At 42.7% G+C, this 14586-nt stretch overlaps 1 protein-coding gene across 2 annotated transcripts in view; it reads right to left on the minus strand.

Moving 5' to 3' along the window:
- Nucleotides 1–14586, minus strand: part of COL22A1 (collagen type XXII alpha 1 chain) — a 233608-nt gene that overhangs the window by 111817 nt on the left and 107205 nt on the right. For both annotated transcript variants that reach the window (XM_066990776.1, XM_066990778.1), the window contains one exon: nucleotides 14065–14100. In XM_066990776.1, coding sequence (XP_066846877.1) covers nucleotides 14065–14100 — 36 coding nt within the window. The remainder of the gene's footprint in view (nucleotides 1–14064; nucleotides 14101–14586) is intronic.

The following is a 14586-nucleotide window of genomic DNA, read 5'->3' on the forward strand; positions in this document are numbered from 1 at the left end:
GAAATGTTGGTGTACCCCAAAGATGTCTGTTCCCCTCTTGCCTTCCTCCAATTAAGTCAGCGGGGTTAGCAAAGGGCCAGTGCATCTCTCCTGGAAACCACTAAGGCCAAGGAAAGTTGCAATTAGAGAATGACAATATTGATTGAAGGAGAAATCACGGGGGCCTGAAATGATGTTTTTCAAGAGGAGTTCTTGCTGGGGAGGTTACAACTTCAGCAATTAGGCTCAAAAGGAAGGCAGCAGCTTTTCCCGAGTACTTTTTAGCTTCTTTTTAAATTCTTGAGCATACTGTCCTTCTGTCTTTCACTGAAAATCTAGCCACGTATGTTTAGCTTCATCCTCTGCGCTGCACAGCCAGCAGCCTTTAATCAAACCTTCCCACCAAGGTTAACAACAGAATAAACACATTGATTAGCTCATCGTTGGCAAAATCCTTGTCAGAAGGGCCTACATCTGGCAAGATGCCTTCGGATCTCAAGTGGCCAGAGGACTTCTCGTGGGATATCGCTGTGGTGCACTTCCAGCCGCGTGGAAGCAGCCACTGCTGAGCAAGAGAGGGCAGGTAGATAGTGCAGGCACAGAAGTCATATAGTGGCACAGATTGTTAGCATACAGAGGTTACGTAGCTCACAGGTAGGTACATGTTTCTATAAATGCCGCTTTTCATTTTTCAAGAGTCATTCTATGAGTATTTACTTGAATTACAGCAAGGCCTCATTTATTTCCTGCTTGGGTCACTGTTGGACACTGTATGAATAAATACTAAACGTCAGTCACTACACTCAAAAGCTCAGTTCAAAATTGCAAGCAATATGTAAATGTAATAATGAAATAGCAGAGACAGAGGGTACAGGCTAGTGAAATAGCTGCCAAGCAGACACGGCTCTGCAAGTGCACTGGGCTGAAGGATCTAGTTATCACACTGTGAGAAATGGGTCAGCTTCAGCAGCTGGCATTAAGCCCCAGGGAAGAAAAGCTCATTGCATTTCTTGCACCAAGGCCAAACGTGGTTGTACACACTGAGAAGGATAAAAATAATTCTGTATATTCACAGGCTGGCCGTGTTCCCAGCTTTGACACAATGACATTCTGGTGGTGACATGTAAACTGTACGTAACTCTTTATCCCATGCGTTTCTGCTGCCACCCATCTACTTTATGGACAGCTGAACTTTTATAGGGAACTTTTTCTCCTTTCTAGAGAAACATCTGGACTAGGACAGGAAGGTAACAAGGACCAGGACTCCAGGGAAGAAGCAGAAGAGACTACTACTAAGGAGAGGAGCAGAGTACAGCTTCTAAGGCAGCTTCCCTTAGGCTTAACCAACACCTCCTGATTTTGATGGAGTACCCTTATACTTTAGGTGGGGCAGTCTGTTGTTTCCTTGGCCAAAAGTTCTGTGCAAAAATGTTTGAGCATGTATGTATTTTTACCTGTGAGGAAGTGTATTAGCAAATACGGCAGTTTGGTTTAGGAATTTCCAAAAATACTGAATCCTACAAACTAAGGATGAAGCACTAGACAAATTACTCTGAGAACTCCATATTTTTTTCCTCAAGGAATTAATATAAATTCTGCAAGTAAATTAGGAGATTTTCCAAGCCATACTAAAACAAAAAGGTTAGGCAGCACTCAGTAAGATAGAATTTTGAATTTGCTTGCATTTAATGCAAGAGTTCAGTCTCACACAAGAGGATACAGAGCAAGGCCTAAGCATTATTTCTGTCCTTCATGGGTGTCTCAAAGCAAGGTTTTTATGAGCCACGTATTTTCTCGAGACCCAATGGGCAAAAGGAAATGCCACATCCCAAGGAAATTCAGAGCCCAGGCAACTCTCAGCTGCTGCAGAGTATTGGTGTGATTAAATAAAGATATCCCCATCAGCTTCAGGTTACTACAGCAGTTGAAAACACAGAGGTGAGCTGGGGAAGTAGAAACATGCATAGATAGGTTCCTTCGTTAGCTTGTGCATTCCATTTCTAGATTTAAGCAAGGATATGTTCCTCTCATACCAGTGTCATGTGGATTTACCAAATCATGTCAGCTCTAGGCTATAGAGATACCTCCATGGTCAGGAAGGTCTTAAGGTCTTTTTTTAAATTACTATTTTAAAACCTATCACTACACACTCACCATATGCACACATAATGTACACACAGCTTAATTTGTTGCATATTATCCAAACATTCACCTCCCTTGGGTTAAACTGAGCCTTACTACCCCATATAATCACTTATGTATATGGTCTGTGACTAGATTACATCTACATCCCATCTAGATCCTCAGATGGCTGAATGGAGATAATTATAAAATCACAAAGTAGATAATCTAATTGCTAAATAATATGTTTCCTCAAAGCAGGAACAACTACTACTTGAATTTTGGTACATCCAGCCTCAGAAAACAGACCTAAAATGGAGGAGGAAGTGGTCCTCCTGTACATGGAAAGATACAGAGATACAACAATTCAGTATCACCTGATTCTAGAGAGACATCGAAAGCGCAGGAAGGAATAACCCATCAGTGCTGCTTTTTAAGCAGTCTGCTCAAGTTTAACTGCTTTTCTTTCCTCCACTTGCAGCTCCTTCAGCAGCTGCCAAGTTTACAAACATTTCTTCCAACTCAAGAGCAGCTGTGGCCTATAATCACATATTTTATTTCAAACTCTGGGTTGTGGCCTATGTTAATGGAAATGAGAGCAAACTAAACAAGAAAATAATGGAAAAAAAAAAAAAAAGACAGTCCAAAACACATGGTTAGATTATTTTCCTGTCAAATTCAAGTAAATCATTGGACTTTTCCTTCACCTTCACAAAGCAGACTACAGAAGATGTACCACACTGAGGTCAATTCTATACACTTTCTTTATTCTCTCTTCCAAATTGGTCTACACCTAACACAAAAGCACCCCTTTTCTAATCCCCCAAAATGAAATAAAAATTTTTAACCCTGTCACAAAACATCAATAGAGGTGTCACTGGGAGACCTGCACAAATCTGCCAAGCAGGACTCCATGAATCACGCAGTCAGCATATTGACAGCTTTGCAAGCCGGGGGAATCTATGTCCAAGGTAGGAGACAAAGTAGCAAAAGCTGAATTAAAATAGAAGAAAACGGGCAAGATGAAATGGAAACAGAAGCAAAACTGAGCTGCACGGTGTTACCATTTCACGATTAATACACCTCTCTCTCCTCTGTTAATTGACTTCACAGTATCCCTGTCAAATGAGAATTTACAGCAACTCCAGTATTGCTTTCATTCCACGAGGGTGACAAGTCAGAGGTGCAACTGAACGGAAAACCTAGGGAAGGCCCCAGGGTCTGTGGCAATGATAGAAACTCACTGCAGATTTCCTGGGTCCTAGTTCGGTGCCCTAACCGTAAGTTAATTCTTTCTCCCTACTGGCCATTTGACCTGCATGTAACTTGGCAACCTGATGTTCACAAAGGATAAACCAGAAGACTGTGGGTAAGTGGCTACTGCTGATCCACTGTTCCGCACTAAGCAGTTTTCAGTGTTTGATGAGAAAAGTGCAGGTGGAGATGTTGCAAACTGAGTATGGTCTTCAGGTCCAAATGCCTGAGAACACTTCCAAGAGACTGCATGAGGCAGGAATGGGTGGAATACCTTTTCCTTTTTTAGATTCTTCCATCTCAGTGTTACCAGCTTAAGAAAACTGAAACAAAAGAGATTTCACAACTCTGCAGCAGCCAGACATGAGAAATATTTTTCTTTAGAAATATTGTCGGTTCTGGGCGTGGTGGTGTTTTTTTGTTGTTTGTTTGTTTTTTTTGTTGTTGTTTGGTTTGGTTTCTTTTGTTTTGTTTTGGAGTGATGTGGGAAAGATAAAGGTTTCATTAAAGGCCAGAGGTGATCTGCAGATTGACCGAGATGCAGAGCTGCAGTGGATGTATCACCCAGCTCCATTTTCAAAAGCTGCTGACCAGACAGGCAGCACAAATGACTGCCATTTTCTAAGGCACAGATGCAGGATTGTATTAGCTTAATGATGCTAAAACTCTGTTAATATCTTGGAAAATTTGACACCAAAACTGGCATTATCTTGTGCTTCTACAAGAAATATGACATTCATCTCAACTGGGAGTTCACTTCAGTTCATTCTAAGAAGAGAAGAAAATCATCTTGCTTTGTCACAGTATTATATTCTGATTTAATAAAAGAAAAGCCATGTGGACAAGATACACAGGAGTCAGTAGAAGTCGTAGGTGTGCCTAGTTTATCAAGAAACCCAGCCCAGTATTCATACAGCTTGTTAAATGACAGTTATAAACATATATATATGTGTATATGTATATACATATAAATATACACCTATAAACTTGGTGCTGCAGGTGAGAAGGTTCATCAGAACTTAGTGACTTGGTAACCGACCGTACCCTGATCAAGGTCACTGTAGAATTCAGAACAGGCTGGGAATCTCCTAAGACTTCAAAGCACTCATCATCACTGCTAATTAGCTTCATACTACCTGCAAGCCCACTGTGACACTCCTTCACTAACTACATAGGGGATTTCTGAAAGAGTGGGGTGGTCAGACCCCTCTGACAACTGCTCAACTATCGATTCACCTGTATCAAAGCTGCCCCACATATCAAGCAAGACGGCCCACCTGTATCAACACTGCCTTGAAGACTTAATTTGCACTAAACATCTACCTCTGCAACAGAGCAAGGGAGATAACAGATAACAATGTACTAACTGTTGTATTTGAAATTCCCCTGTTCAACAGCTATACGAGTTGTTTGATCAACTGACCAAATCCTCACAAGTTCAGAAAAACAACTGAGAAAAAAAAAAGGATTACAAGAGGTTGGATTACCAGCAGCAAAACTATTAGTTGCTGTGAGGCAGATTTCCTTGCAGATCTCAGAGGAAAACAATGCAAGCAAAGGCAAGAGACAACTCAGCTGATTCTGCCTGCATCTCCCTTGGTATTCTGCCTATGTACCAGTCCTTGCAAACAGCAAAAGACTGTCACAGTAAAGCCGGATTTAAATCCCCGTGCTAATCAGGATGCACATGCAGCACAGACTGATGGCCCCTGGAGCACCTAAGAAATCCAGTGTGAAAGAGAAAGCAAAGATTACTTTGTATTATTGAACATGTATCAAGATGAGCGATTGATTGACAGATCATTTGTATCCTGCCTTGACACAGTGAAAGCCAGGATCCTCTCTGCTTGTGAAAGATAGCCCAGGGATACAGATTTTCCTTGTATAACCAGACCAGATAATATAATAAAATCTTATGTCTTTTTTCCAGTGGCAAAACATATCCTGAACATATCCTCTGTACTTGATCATGGAAAACCAATAAAACCAGACATGATGCGACCAAGAGGTCCTTACTCATCCATCCCAAATTTCTACCAATGTGGAAGAACTGTTACCAAAACTGAAATTCTCATTTCTCTGTTTTGCATGGTTGGGACAAGAGGATGCATTTGTTGGACACTTTGAAATGTGAAAAACAGAACAGCTCTGCTCTAAAACCTTCCTTGTCTCAAAGTAAAAGCTGATGCTCCTTCCTGGTATATGCCAGAGCATGGGACGAGACAAAAAGCTTGCCAAGTGCTAGAGGGGAAGTGCTCACTGAAGCAGAAAAATAACTCAGTCATATATCATGACACTGATTCATTTATGTTCTTACATCTACAGATAGCACACAGAAAATAGTTTGGAGCTTGTGGATGATTAGTCAGGTGCTGGACTGATACATACATATATATATATATTGCTAGAAAAATCTTTTAATTCCTTTTGCTCTTCTTCTGGGAAGCCCCTGATGCTCCAGACCTCCACACACCCCTCAGAAGTGTCAGCAGCATTTTGTACAACATCTGAGAAGAGCATAACGGGGCAGGGGAGTACTGTCTTAGGGTACTACAAAACCCAGTGAAAACTTGCTCTAACTCACCTGCTGCTTCTGTTATTCCACATTCACCACTTACAGCCTACTCCAGTGCCTCACTGAAGTGTGTAGAAAGCTTTTCCTCAAGTTTAACCACATCATCTAGCCCGTGATTTCTTCCCCTACCTGGTCTATAAAGCAATGCTGCTCCCTAAGTCTTCTTCATCTCACAGTGCATTACAAAGGCTGTGATTATTCTCCTCATTTTACATACGGAGACACCGAGGAACAAGAAGGAGAAAACTAAGGACAAGATCCCCTGTGGAGCCAGTGACAGAGCTAGGAACAAAACTGGGTCTCCATGCCACTTCAGCACCAAATGCATGAGATTCTCTTGAAATAATGACCACTAATGGTCTGCTCGCTGTTTCACTGGGAAATAAACATTTGCCATGAAAAAAACATTTGCTATTGTGTGCGTGTTCATTACCCAGAAAGGTTTGAGACAAAAATCACCATCTTTATGTCAAATCCAGAGATGACAGGTCTTGTGGGCTTTAGAAGACTCTAGGTAGTGCTGAAGACAAAGGGTGAGAGACCTAAAAGGGTGAATTTCAGATGTCCAGGCTTGTACCAGGGTTCGTAAAGAACAGCATGAAACACAGCGGTGCTGTGATACCACCTGCCCCTCCACCTGCACTGTCAGAGAGCCACGGTGCTCAGCCATGACCAAGGAAATTCAGCCAGGAAGCTGCTTTGATCAGTGGAGCACACCATGGGAAGGGGAAAAACCGGGCTGCTTGATTGTAACAGCGGAGCAGAGCTTGTGACGCTGCCCCTGCCCTAATATCAGAAAGACTGAGAGGGAGGAAAAGCTGCATGGCTATCACGGGCTGGCCGGATGGGCAGATGTGAAAATGTGAGAGGGGCAGGGAGAACTTAAGAGGGCTTTGACAGACAGCTGGTAGCAACCTGCTTTGTGTAATGCTTCAGCTGTCTGTAATTCAATAGGCTACGAGATCTGTTTCACACCGCTAGCAAAGCTTTTCACTTTTGCACCTACCAGACAGCTAATCCATACCTATCAATTGCAATATCGCTCTCAGGAACGTCTCAAATCCGAACAAGAGTTATAAGTGACAGAATCAAGGGAATCTGATTTTTTTTTTTCTTCCTCTCCCCTCCAGCTCTTCTATCAGAGGAAGCACAACAATGGCAAATCTTTCTCATTCGCTTCCTTTCTACGCTGCCAATGGATCTTGGCAGAGAGAGCCTCTAAAGAAGTGCTGGGGATTTCACAAACTTCTGGTTGCCAGTAGATGTCATTATATACCAGCAGTGTGCCTGCCAGCCGGAGGCCAACGCTGAGAGTAAGAAAAAGAAAAAAAAGTGATGTTTTCTAAGTTTATGTAAGTAAAAAACAAGTTACTAGTATCCTTGCACTGCTGAGAATTAAGCTGTCACAATGCACAATTAGTAAGTGATCTGGCTTTGAGCTGTTTATTACCATCTGCAGCTGTTATTCCGGGTCGCAGAAAACCACAGAATTTCTCTAAAGCCCTCTAATTATTGTTAAGAAAAAACTCCATCTAACCACAGTTATTTAGCTGTGCAGAATGTACTTTAACTACAGTTAAGAGGACTCAGAAATACTCATGGTGCATACCGAAATTGTTTGCGTGCACAAGAGGATTCAGGCCGTACTCGGAGCACTAAAGCAGACACCGACATTAATACACCTTACCCTTTAACGGGAAGACTCAGAAAAGAAATGACAGATACAAATTACTCCAGTGAGCTGCACGAAAGCCTGATGAAGTAGTGGAGGTGCTATTATACAGATGTGTACCATTAGACAGATATGTAAACGCTGGATGGGGAGGTTAAGTGCTGGGTGACCTTAACCAGATGAAGTCCTTAGCCAGGAATGGATTCAGAGGGATATAATTCCCAGCAGCAGGAAAAAATAAAAATAAAAGGGGAAAAAAAATCTGCAGATATTGCACTTTCACTTTCCATTACCAGGTCAATTTGAGCTATGCTCACATTATTTTTCATTCGGCAATAAACTTAACAAGATGTGAGCGCTAAGAACCATGCCCCGAGGCGGCGATGTTTCCACAGGCCTTGTCTCCGAGGAACACCAATTACTGGGTGATTGGGGTTTTGTTTTGTTTTCCAATTTCAAACTCAATAGTATCTCTGAACTCGGAGATGTTTTACCGTCTTGTTACTGTCAAGATGTGCAGGCTGAAAGAGCGCTGCCTGCAGTCCCGGACCCTGGTGCTTCCCAGAGCCCTCAGTCTCCCCTCAGCCAGCCAGCCCCAGGTAAACAGAGTTATAATTGAGATATTTTGGACTTGATGATTATCCAAACACTACAGCAGCCCAAGCAATGCCTAGAACCTTCTGCAGCATCTTTCCTGCAACAGGGTTCAAGGCTTCAGTGGCAAAAGGACACGCGTCAGCTCCTGGAGTGATCACTAGTTTAGGCGTATGGACTAATTCTTAATCTTTGCAAATTCAGGCTCCACATTGTATACATGCTCAGAGCACACGTTCTACTATGTCCTGGTTATTCTCCCTGCTTTGTATTGGAGCTGGTTTGAAGTTGAGGCTCTCACATTTGGCACTTACTTGAACTGCACTGCAGCAGCCTGGCCATGTACCTGGCTGCTCCTGGCCCAGACTCAGCTTCCCAACTTAGGCTTTGATCTGCTTCATCACCAGGGACCAGCTGGGGATCTAGGCTCCTGGCTGAACCTGGGTACTATCCGTGACCCACTCTGCTCCATAGCATGGGTGCTGTGAGGTCCCTATGCTGCCGGCCGTGGCATCTCAGCTCCAGTCTGCGTTTCCCTTGGGGTGCAGCTAGCCCTTGCTGCACCCTGACACTCAGGAACCTGACTCAAACATTATAGCTCTGAACGTCCAAAATTCCAGCAACTGAGCCCCTCACACAGCCCTTCTCATCCCCAATCACATCTCTTAAAGAGATCCAGGCAAAAGCTCTCCTTGCCCTCCAACCTGTGCAATGTTAAGACTCCAGCGATGTTCTTTTTACAGGTATTTCTGCACCCATTTTGCTTGAGCCCCAAGTTGCTGGATGCTAGCAAGCCCCGACCAACAGGCAGTATGGTCATTTGGTAAACCACGCTGATGGCACAGCGCTGGGGTAAAGAAGTTACATGGCTTTTAGGTCAGACCTTTCTTAAATCCAGCTGCCTCAGGGCAAAGACAGAGAAAGAAGGGTTGCACGTAGATAGACTGCATCTAGCAGGGTGGATTTCCACAGCTTTTCCAGAAGCCCTAAAAATGGCAATATCTCCAGTTTGGAAGACACATAAGGGAAGGGGAAGCAAGGCCTTTATTTGAACGATATAGCAGGAAAGATATGCAAAGCCTGGAGGGAAAGAGAGACCTTCAGCTTCATTTTACAGGAACAAAGACTAGATGCTTTGCCCAAGGTCAGCAAATCTGTTGGAGCCAAGTTTAAAGCCCACATCTCCTGCAGCATAGTCCAGAGCCTTAACAATCTGCCTGCTTTTCTATGCTTGGTCTTGCAGTCACTGCATCTCTAATAAGCCAAGCCACTTCAGAGGTTTATATTCTCATTAGAAATCCTATAATAATCCGCCTGAATTTTTATCAGGGCAAGTCATTACCATGAAAAAATTCCAACAACACAAAACCCCCCACACATTTTAGGAGAACATAGACTTAATCTTCCAAAGTTGTTTCTCATATTCATTGCTGCGTTTGTGGTTATTAGCATGAAGGGAAACAGATAAGGCACAAAGGGAAAGCTCAGATACTCTTGCAAACACATTATCAAGGGAACTCCCATAGAGCACTGTAATCTGTAATGAAACCTTCATCCACACCTCTGCAGGAGAAGGTGGGTGCTCCTGGTTAGAGTTTTCTCCTCTACAGAGTAGCTTCCTGTGGAAAAAATCAAAGTAGCAATCACAAGACCCAACTTTTTCATCAAAAGCCTCATTCGTTTTTCCTCCCTGGCACCACACATTACTAGCCAAGCTATTCCGCATCCTGTTTCTCCACACACGAGGAGCCAGAGATTTTTCTTCAACAGCTATAGGCAGCATTGTCCCAAGCCCTGAACAGGCTGGGGAAACTTCTGTCCCCTCCAAGGCAATGAAGCTGTTGGGGAGGTTCACCAAGAGTTGAACAAAAAACTGTAAGAACAGCCAGCCCCTAGCCTATCTGCAGCAGTGGCCTCATAGGAGACTTCTCCAGCCTACTGTCGTGCTATTGCACATCACAATTTAAAGTGACTTGCAGACATCCTAAAGCAGAGAGAATGTCTTTTGTACTGAATAGATCCTGACAGATGTCTCTCTTCAAAGAATTTGTATGAACTTTTTTTTTTTTTAAACACACACACATTTCATCCTCCAGAGCGAACTGCAAGGAGAATCTCCAGTGCATGAAAAGCAACTTCATTTCGTTCCTCTGAAACTTGCCATCAGCTCGTTTCATTTGCTTCCCCTTAGCTTTCACAATAAAAGCAGCAATGAAAAAATGAATTCCTAATGATGTGTCCGTACCACTCAGAGTACGACAGATTTTCACATACCACTTCCCCTTCTCACCTGCAGAGCCTTCTCAGCACCATTGGTTTTTAGGATGCAAGAAGGGTCGCTCAGCAATGCTGGTAAGTACTCTGCACCTTGCAAAACAAGGGTGTAAGATTTGGAAAGCCTCTAAATTAAACTTTTTATGGGGGCATTAAAAGGGCAGAGTGGCTTGTGACATGGATGGCTGTACCCCAGGAATGCAGACCACATACTGTACAGAACCTCTCTTGTCAAACGTGATTTACATGACTTTGATCAAGTCACTGAAACTCTGTCTTGCTTGAAACATCCTTAAAAAAAAAGCTCTACAGCTGTTCTTTCTGCCCTCACTCCTCTCCTGCACCTACTCCTTTTGGAGGAGCAGAGGTTTGAAGATATGCGTTATAAGCTCTGTGGGACCTCGCCATCTGGTCTAGCGGATACCTGCTTGAATAATCTACAGAAGAAAGCCAAAACATTGTCTTTCATGGTGATCATGTTATACTTTTGGATATTTTACCATGTAAAATCAGCTGCTTGATAACATGAGTGCATGAAAAACAAGTTTATGCTGTGTCTTTATTCACTTATGAACAGAAATAACAGACTACGTGTAATGCCACAGGGATTAAACACTTCAAGGGCTGAAAGATGATGGCCAACAGCAGAAAATCAAGATCCAACACAGAGCAGTGGCAACAGAACCACACCTGAATAAGAAAATCCACCCAAAAGCAGTTTGCATGATCACCTGAAGATGCATTATGTTATTTTCTGGTTTGGTACCTACGTGCAATTCCTTGGTCTGCACTTGCATGTTTCTGCACATAGAGATCAGCCTCCATCAAGCTGAGTTATTTAGGCCTGGCAGGACACGCTGGGCTGTCGCTTGTTCCATCACAGCAAATTTCTTGGTTTACAAAGTCACACAAGACCTCATGTCGACATGAATTAGGTTTTTAGCCACAGCTGCTATTATCTTTTGGTTTACCACTAATGATGTGCTTGGCATGTTATGTGTTCTAATGCAAGCATCATCCTGGCTTTAACTTAGAGATATAACTGAGGTAACAGCCGGGAAAATCAAAGCCAGTGCCACTGTTGTCCTCCTGGAAAAGCACCGGATTTGCCCTCTAACAAATGCCTCAGACCTCACGTAATTGCCCTACACACAATACTTGGCAAAAACATGATCTGGCAGGTGTTTGGCACTAGCACAGCTGGAGAGCAATACTGTAATAAGGGGATCGTTTTAATCTCATCATCTCAGTCTTTTCAAAGGTGTGATAACCTTCCTCTCTCAACACTTAGGATGGGAGCCTTGTTCCTACAAGAGAGTCCACAGCACATGCATAGCAAAGATTGCACGGACTGCAGCTGTTTGAAGTCAAATATCTCTGATCTAGTTTCCTAGCACTGGCCCATACCCATAAAATCAAGGAAACATAAAGCTGTCACAGCCGGAGTGAAAAACAAGAATTCATGCTCATGCAGCCATTAGAGCACAGCAGGCAAACAAAAAGGAGCCACATGAATCCTCTCCTTCCAGGTGTGTCACGTTCTCCTGTCTGGAAAGGGTCTCATTTCCTAGGCTGTCCTCCTTTTTCAGGAGGAGAGATGGCAATCAGCATCACAGATAAGCGCAGCCGATCGCCCTGTAGTTCTGGTCGCTTTCCTCTCATAGTGGCTTCTTCTGACACCAAGACACAGACGTGTCCTGCACCCCTATATCCATTGCACACAGACCTCCTGCAGAGGTGACCTCCCCACCACACCTACCACTTTCTGCTACTGAACACTCACCCTCACACCTAACAGCTGACTTTAAGATAATTTTTTATGTTCAGGAAAAAGTATACACAGACACATACACCATAATGTTCCCTTTAATCAAGCCAGCGACTCACAGCATATCAATTTTTGCTTTCCATCAGCAACAGCAATGACACTCGGGCACTAGTAGACATGCGGGGCACACACAGTAGCTCCCAAATGCACGTCCTCTGCAGAGGAGCACATGCTGCCTTGGCTGGTACATGTTCCAAATCAACAAAACAAGCTGGCCATCAGCTCAGGGATCTTTGTGCCTATACAGTCATTTGGGGCATTCTGAGTTGTTTGGCTATCCCAATCAGAGCAGTTCTGGGCAAACCTATTGTGTCTGGGGGGTCTTATTATTTTTTCCTCCTTCTGATCCAGACTTGCAGACCTATTTTTCCAGGCATGAGAATACTATAGATGGAGTGATGTTGTTTTCCACCACTTTTTGCAGAGATCAGAACATAAGAAAACATGAACTTGCTTCAACTGCAGCACAACTTATATCGTAAACATCATGTTTCCCATCAGACTGCTGACTCTCACCACCTGCCAAGCACGAGCTGGTTTCCAAAGGCTGAATTCTGAGTCTCAGAGGCTAAATAGTGGCTGTCAGTGGGAGGACTGCAGGAAGATGGATGCAGAAATGTGCGCTTTACAGCCCCCATGTCTCTAGCCCAGCTCAATAATATTTCCTGCCATGAGCAACCCTCATTTAGATTGTAATTTCACATGACACATTACCACCATATACAATCAATATATCATAATCACAGAAAGAACAAATGAGGAGATGCAATGGCCATAAATGCCATGTTCTTGCTACTGCAGCAATCTTCCTTTCAGATCACAATCCACTATTCTTTTAAATTCCCTGAGCAATCGGGTAGCCACAGAATCCCTGGAAAACAGTTCCACAGACTCTTAAACCCATTTGCAGTATGAAGCACGACAATTTCCTTATTTCATCCCATCCATCTCCTAGACCCTCCTGTTGATCTTCTCATTGTACCCCACAAAATGAAATTTCATTTTGGAGAAGAGGAAAACTCCCACAGCCAGGTGCAATATGGAGTTACATGGGGAAACAGCTAATTGCCCTCTGCATTTTAGGTGTATAGCCTCATTTTTGGGGGGAGTGGGAAGCTCCCAACCAGAGTTGCCTGGAAATCCATGTCTTTTTTGATGCACATTAGTCCAATTATGCTTTATTTCCCATTGTTGATCACAGCTGAATACATTTTTCAAGATAGGTGATCCAGCAATTTTTAGTGGTGTTACTTTCTAACTTTAATTTTAAAACTCTAAGTCTTATTTCTCTATCTTAACTGGTATTTGCAATAAGAAAATACTCTGGCTTTCATCCTCCAGGTTATTAATGAAAATATCCAATGAAAAAGAAAAAAATTATAGCAGTCTCCTCGTGACCCAAATTTAATCCTGTTGAAAATTCAATAAACTTGAACTTATACATTCCGTTTGTTTTTCATCCTTCCAGCCAGTTGCTTTACTGCAGTATCCTCCATGAACTCACTGCTGCTTACATAAAACAGATTATGATTCCAATTTAATAGTGTTTTACATGTCCAGTGCACAAAGGAAACCTCAAAGAACATGAAGGGGAAAAGCAGTGAACACTTGAAAGCTTTTCTATAGAAGGAAGCTTAACTCAATATAAAACTTCCCCACAAAGATCCAATTGTATCACATCTATTGCATTCTGTGCCCTCCAAAAGTTACCTCCAAGCTAAGCAAGCATCTCTCATTTAATTAGTTCAAGAAAGGATTAGATCTTACCTTTTCTCCTTTTTCTCCTCTGCCATAGGCTCTGCCCTAGAAATGCAAAAAGAAGGTACATTTAATAGCAAGGGTGTCAAACTATGATGTAAATATATATTTTATCTTTTCCTTGATACCTAAGTGTGTGTGTGTGCATATATATATCACTAATACATATATACACACAATCACAGGATGGCTAATGTATGTAAAGTCACTTTTGGGGGCAAAATTCCTTAATAATAATTCAGTGACAGATTAAAATAGAAAGCCCATCCCCAATTCTCCTACTCTAGCACCAGAAAACACATCTTATTTTCCATTGATACAAGAGTCTGATACTACATTTCCAAAATCAAAGATGCTAACAACCCTGATTAGACTGAGGGTTAAAGACTTCCTTGCTTAAAACCTCAGTCTGGCATTTGCATTAATCGCAGCTGCGGAAAGCTAGATCTTGGTTATCTGAATGTAAAGGAGTTGGGAGAGATTTGCATCTTCTTTGTGTGCAGTTGCCTCTTACTGTCCTCTGCTAGATGC

The sequence above is a fragment of the Anser cygnoides genome, chromosome 2, assembly GCF_040182565.1.
Source record: "Anser cygnoides isolate HZ-2024a breed goose chromosome 2, Taihu_goose_T2T_genome, whole genome shotgun sequence".
NCBI classification, from domain to species: Eukaryota; Metazoa; Chordata; class Aves; order Anseriformes; family Anatidae; genus Anser; species Anser cygnoides.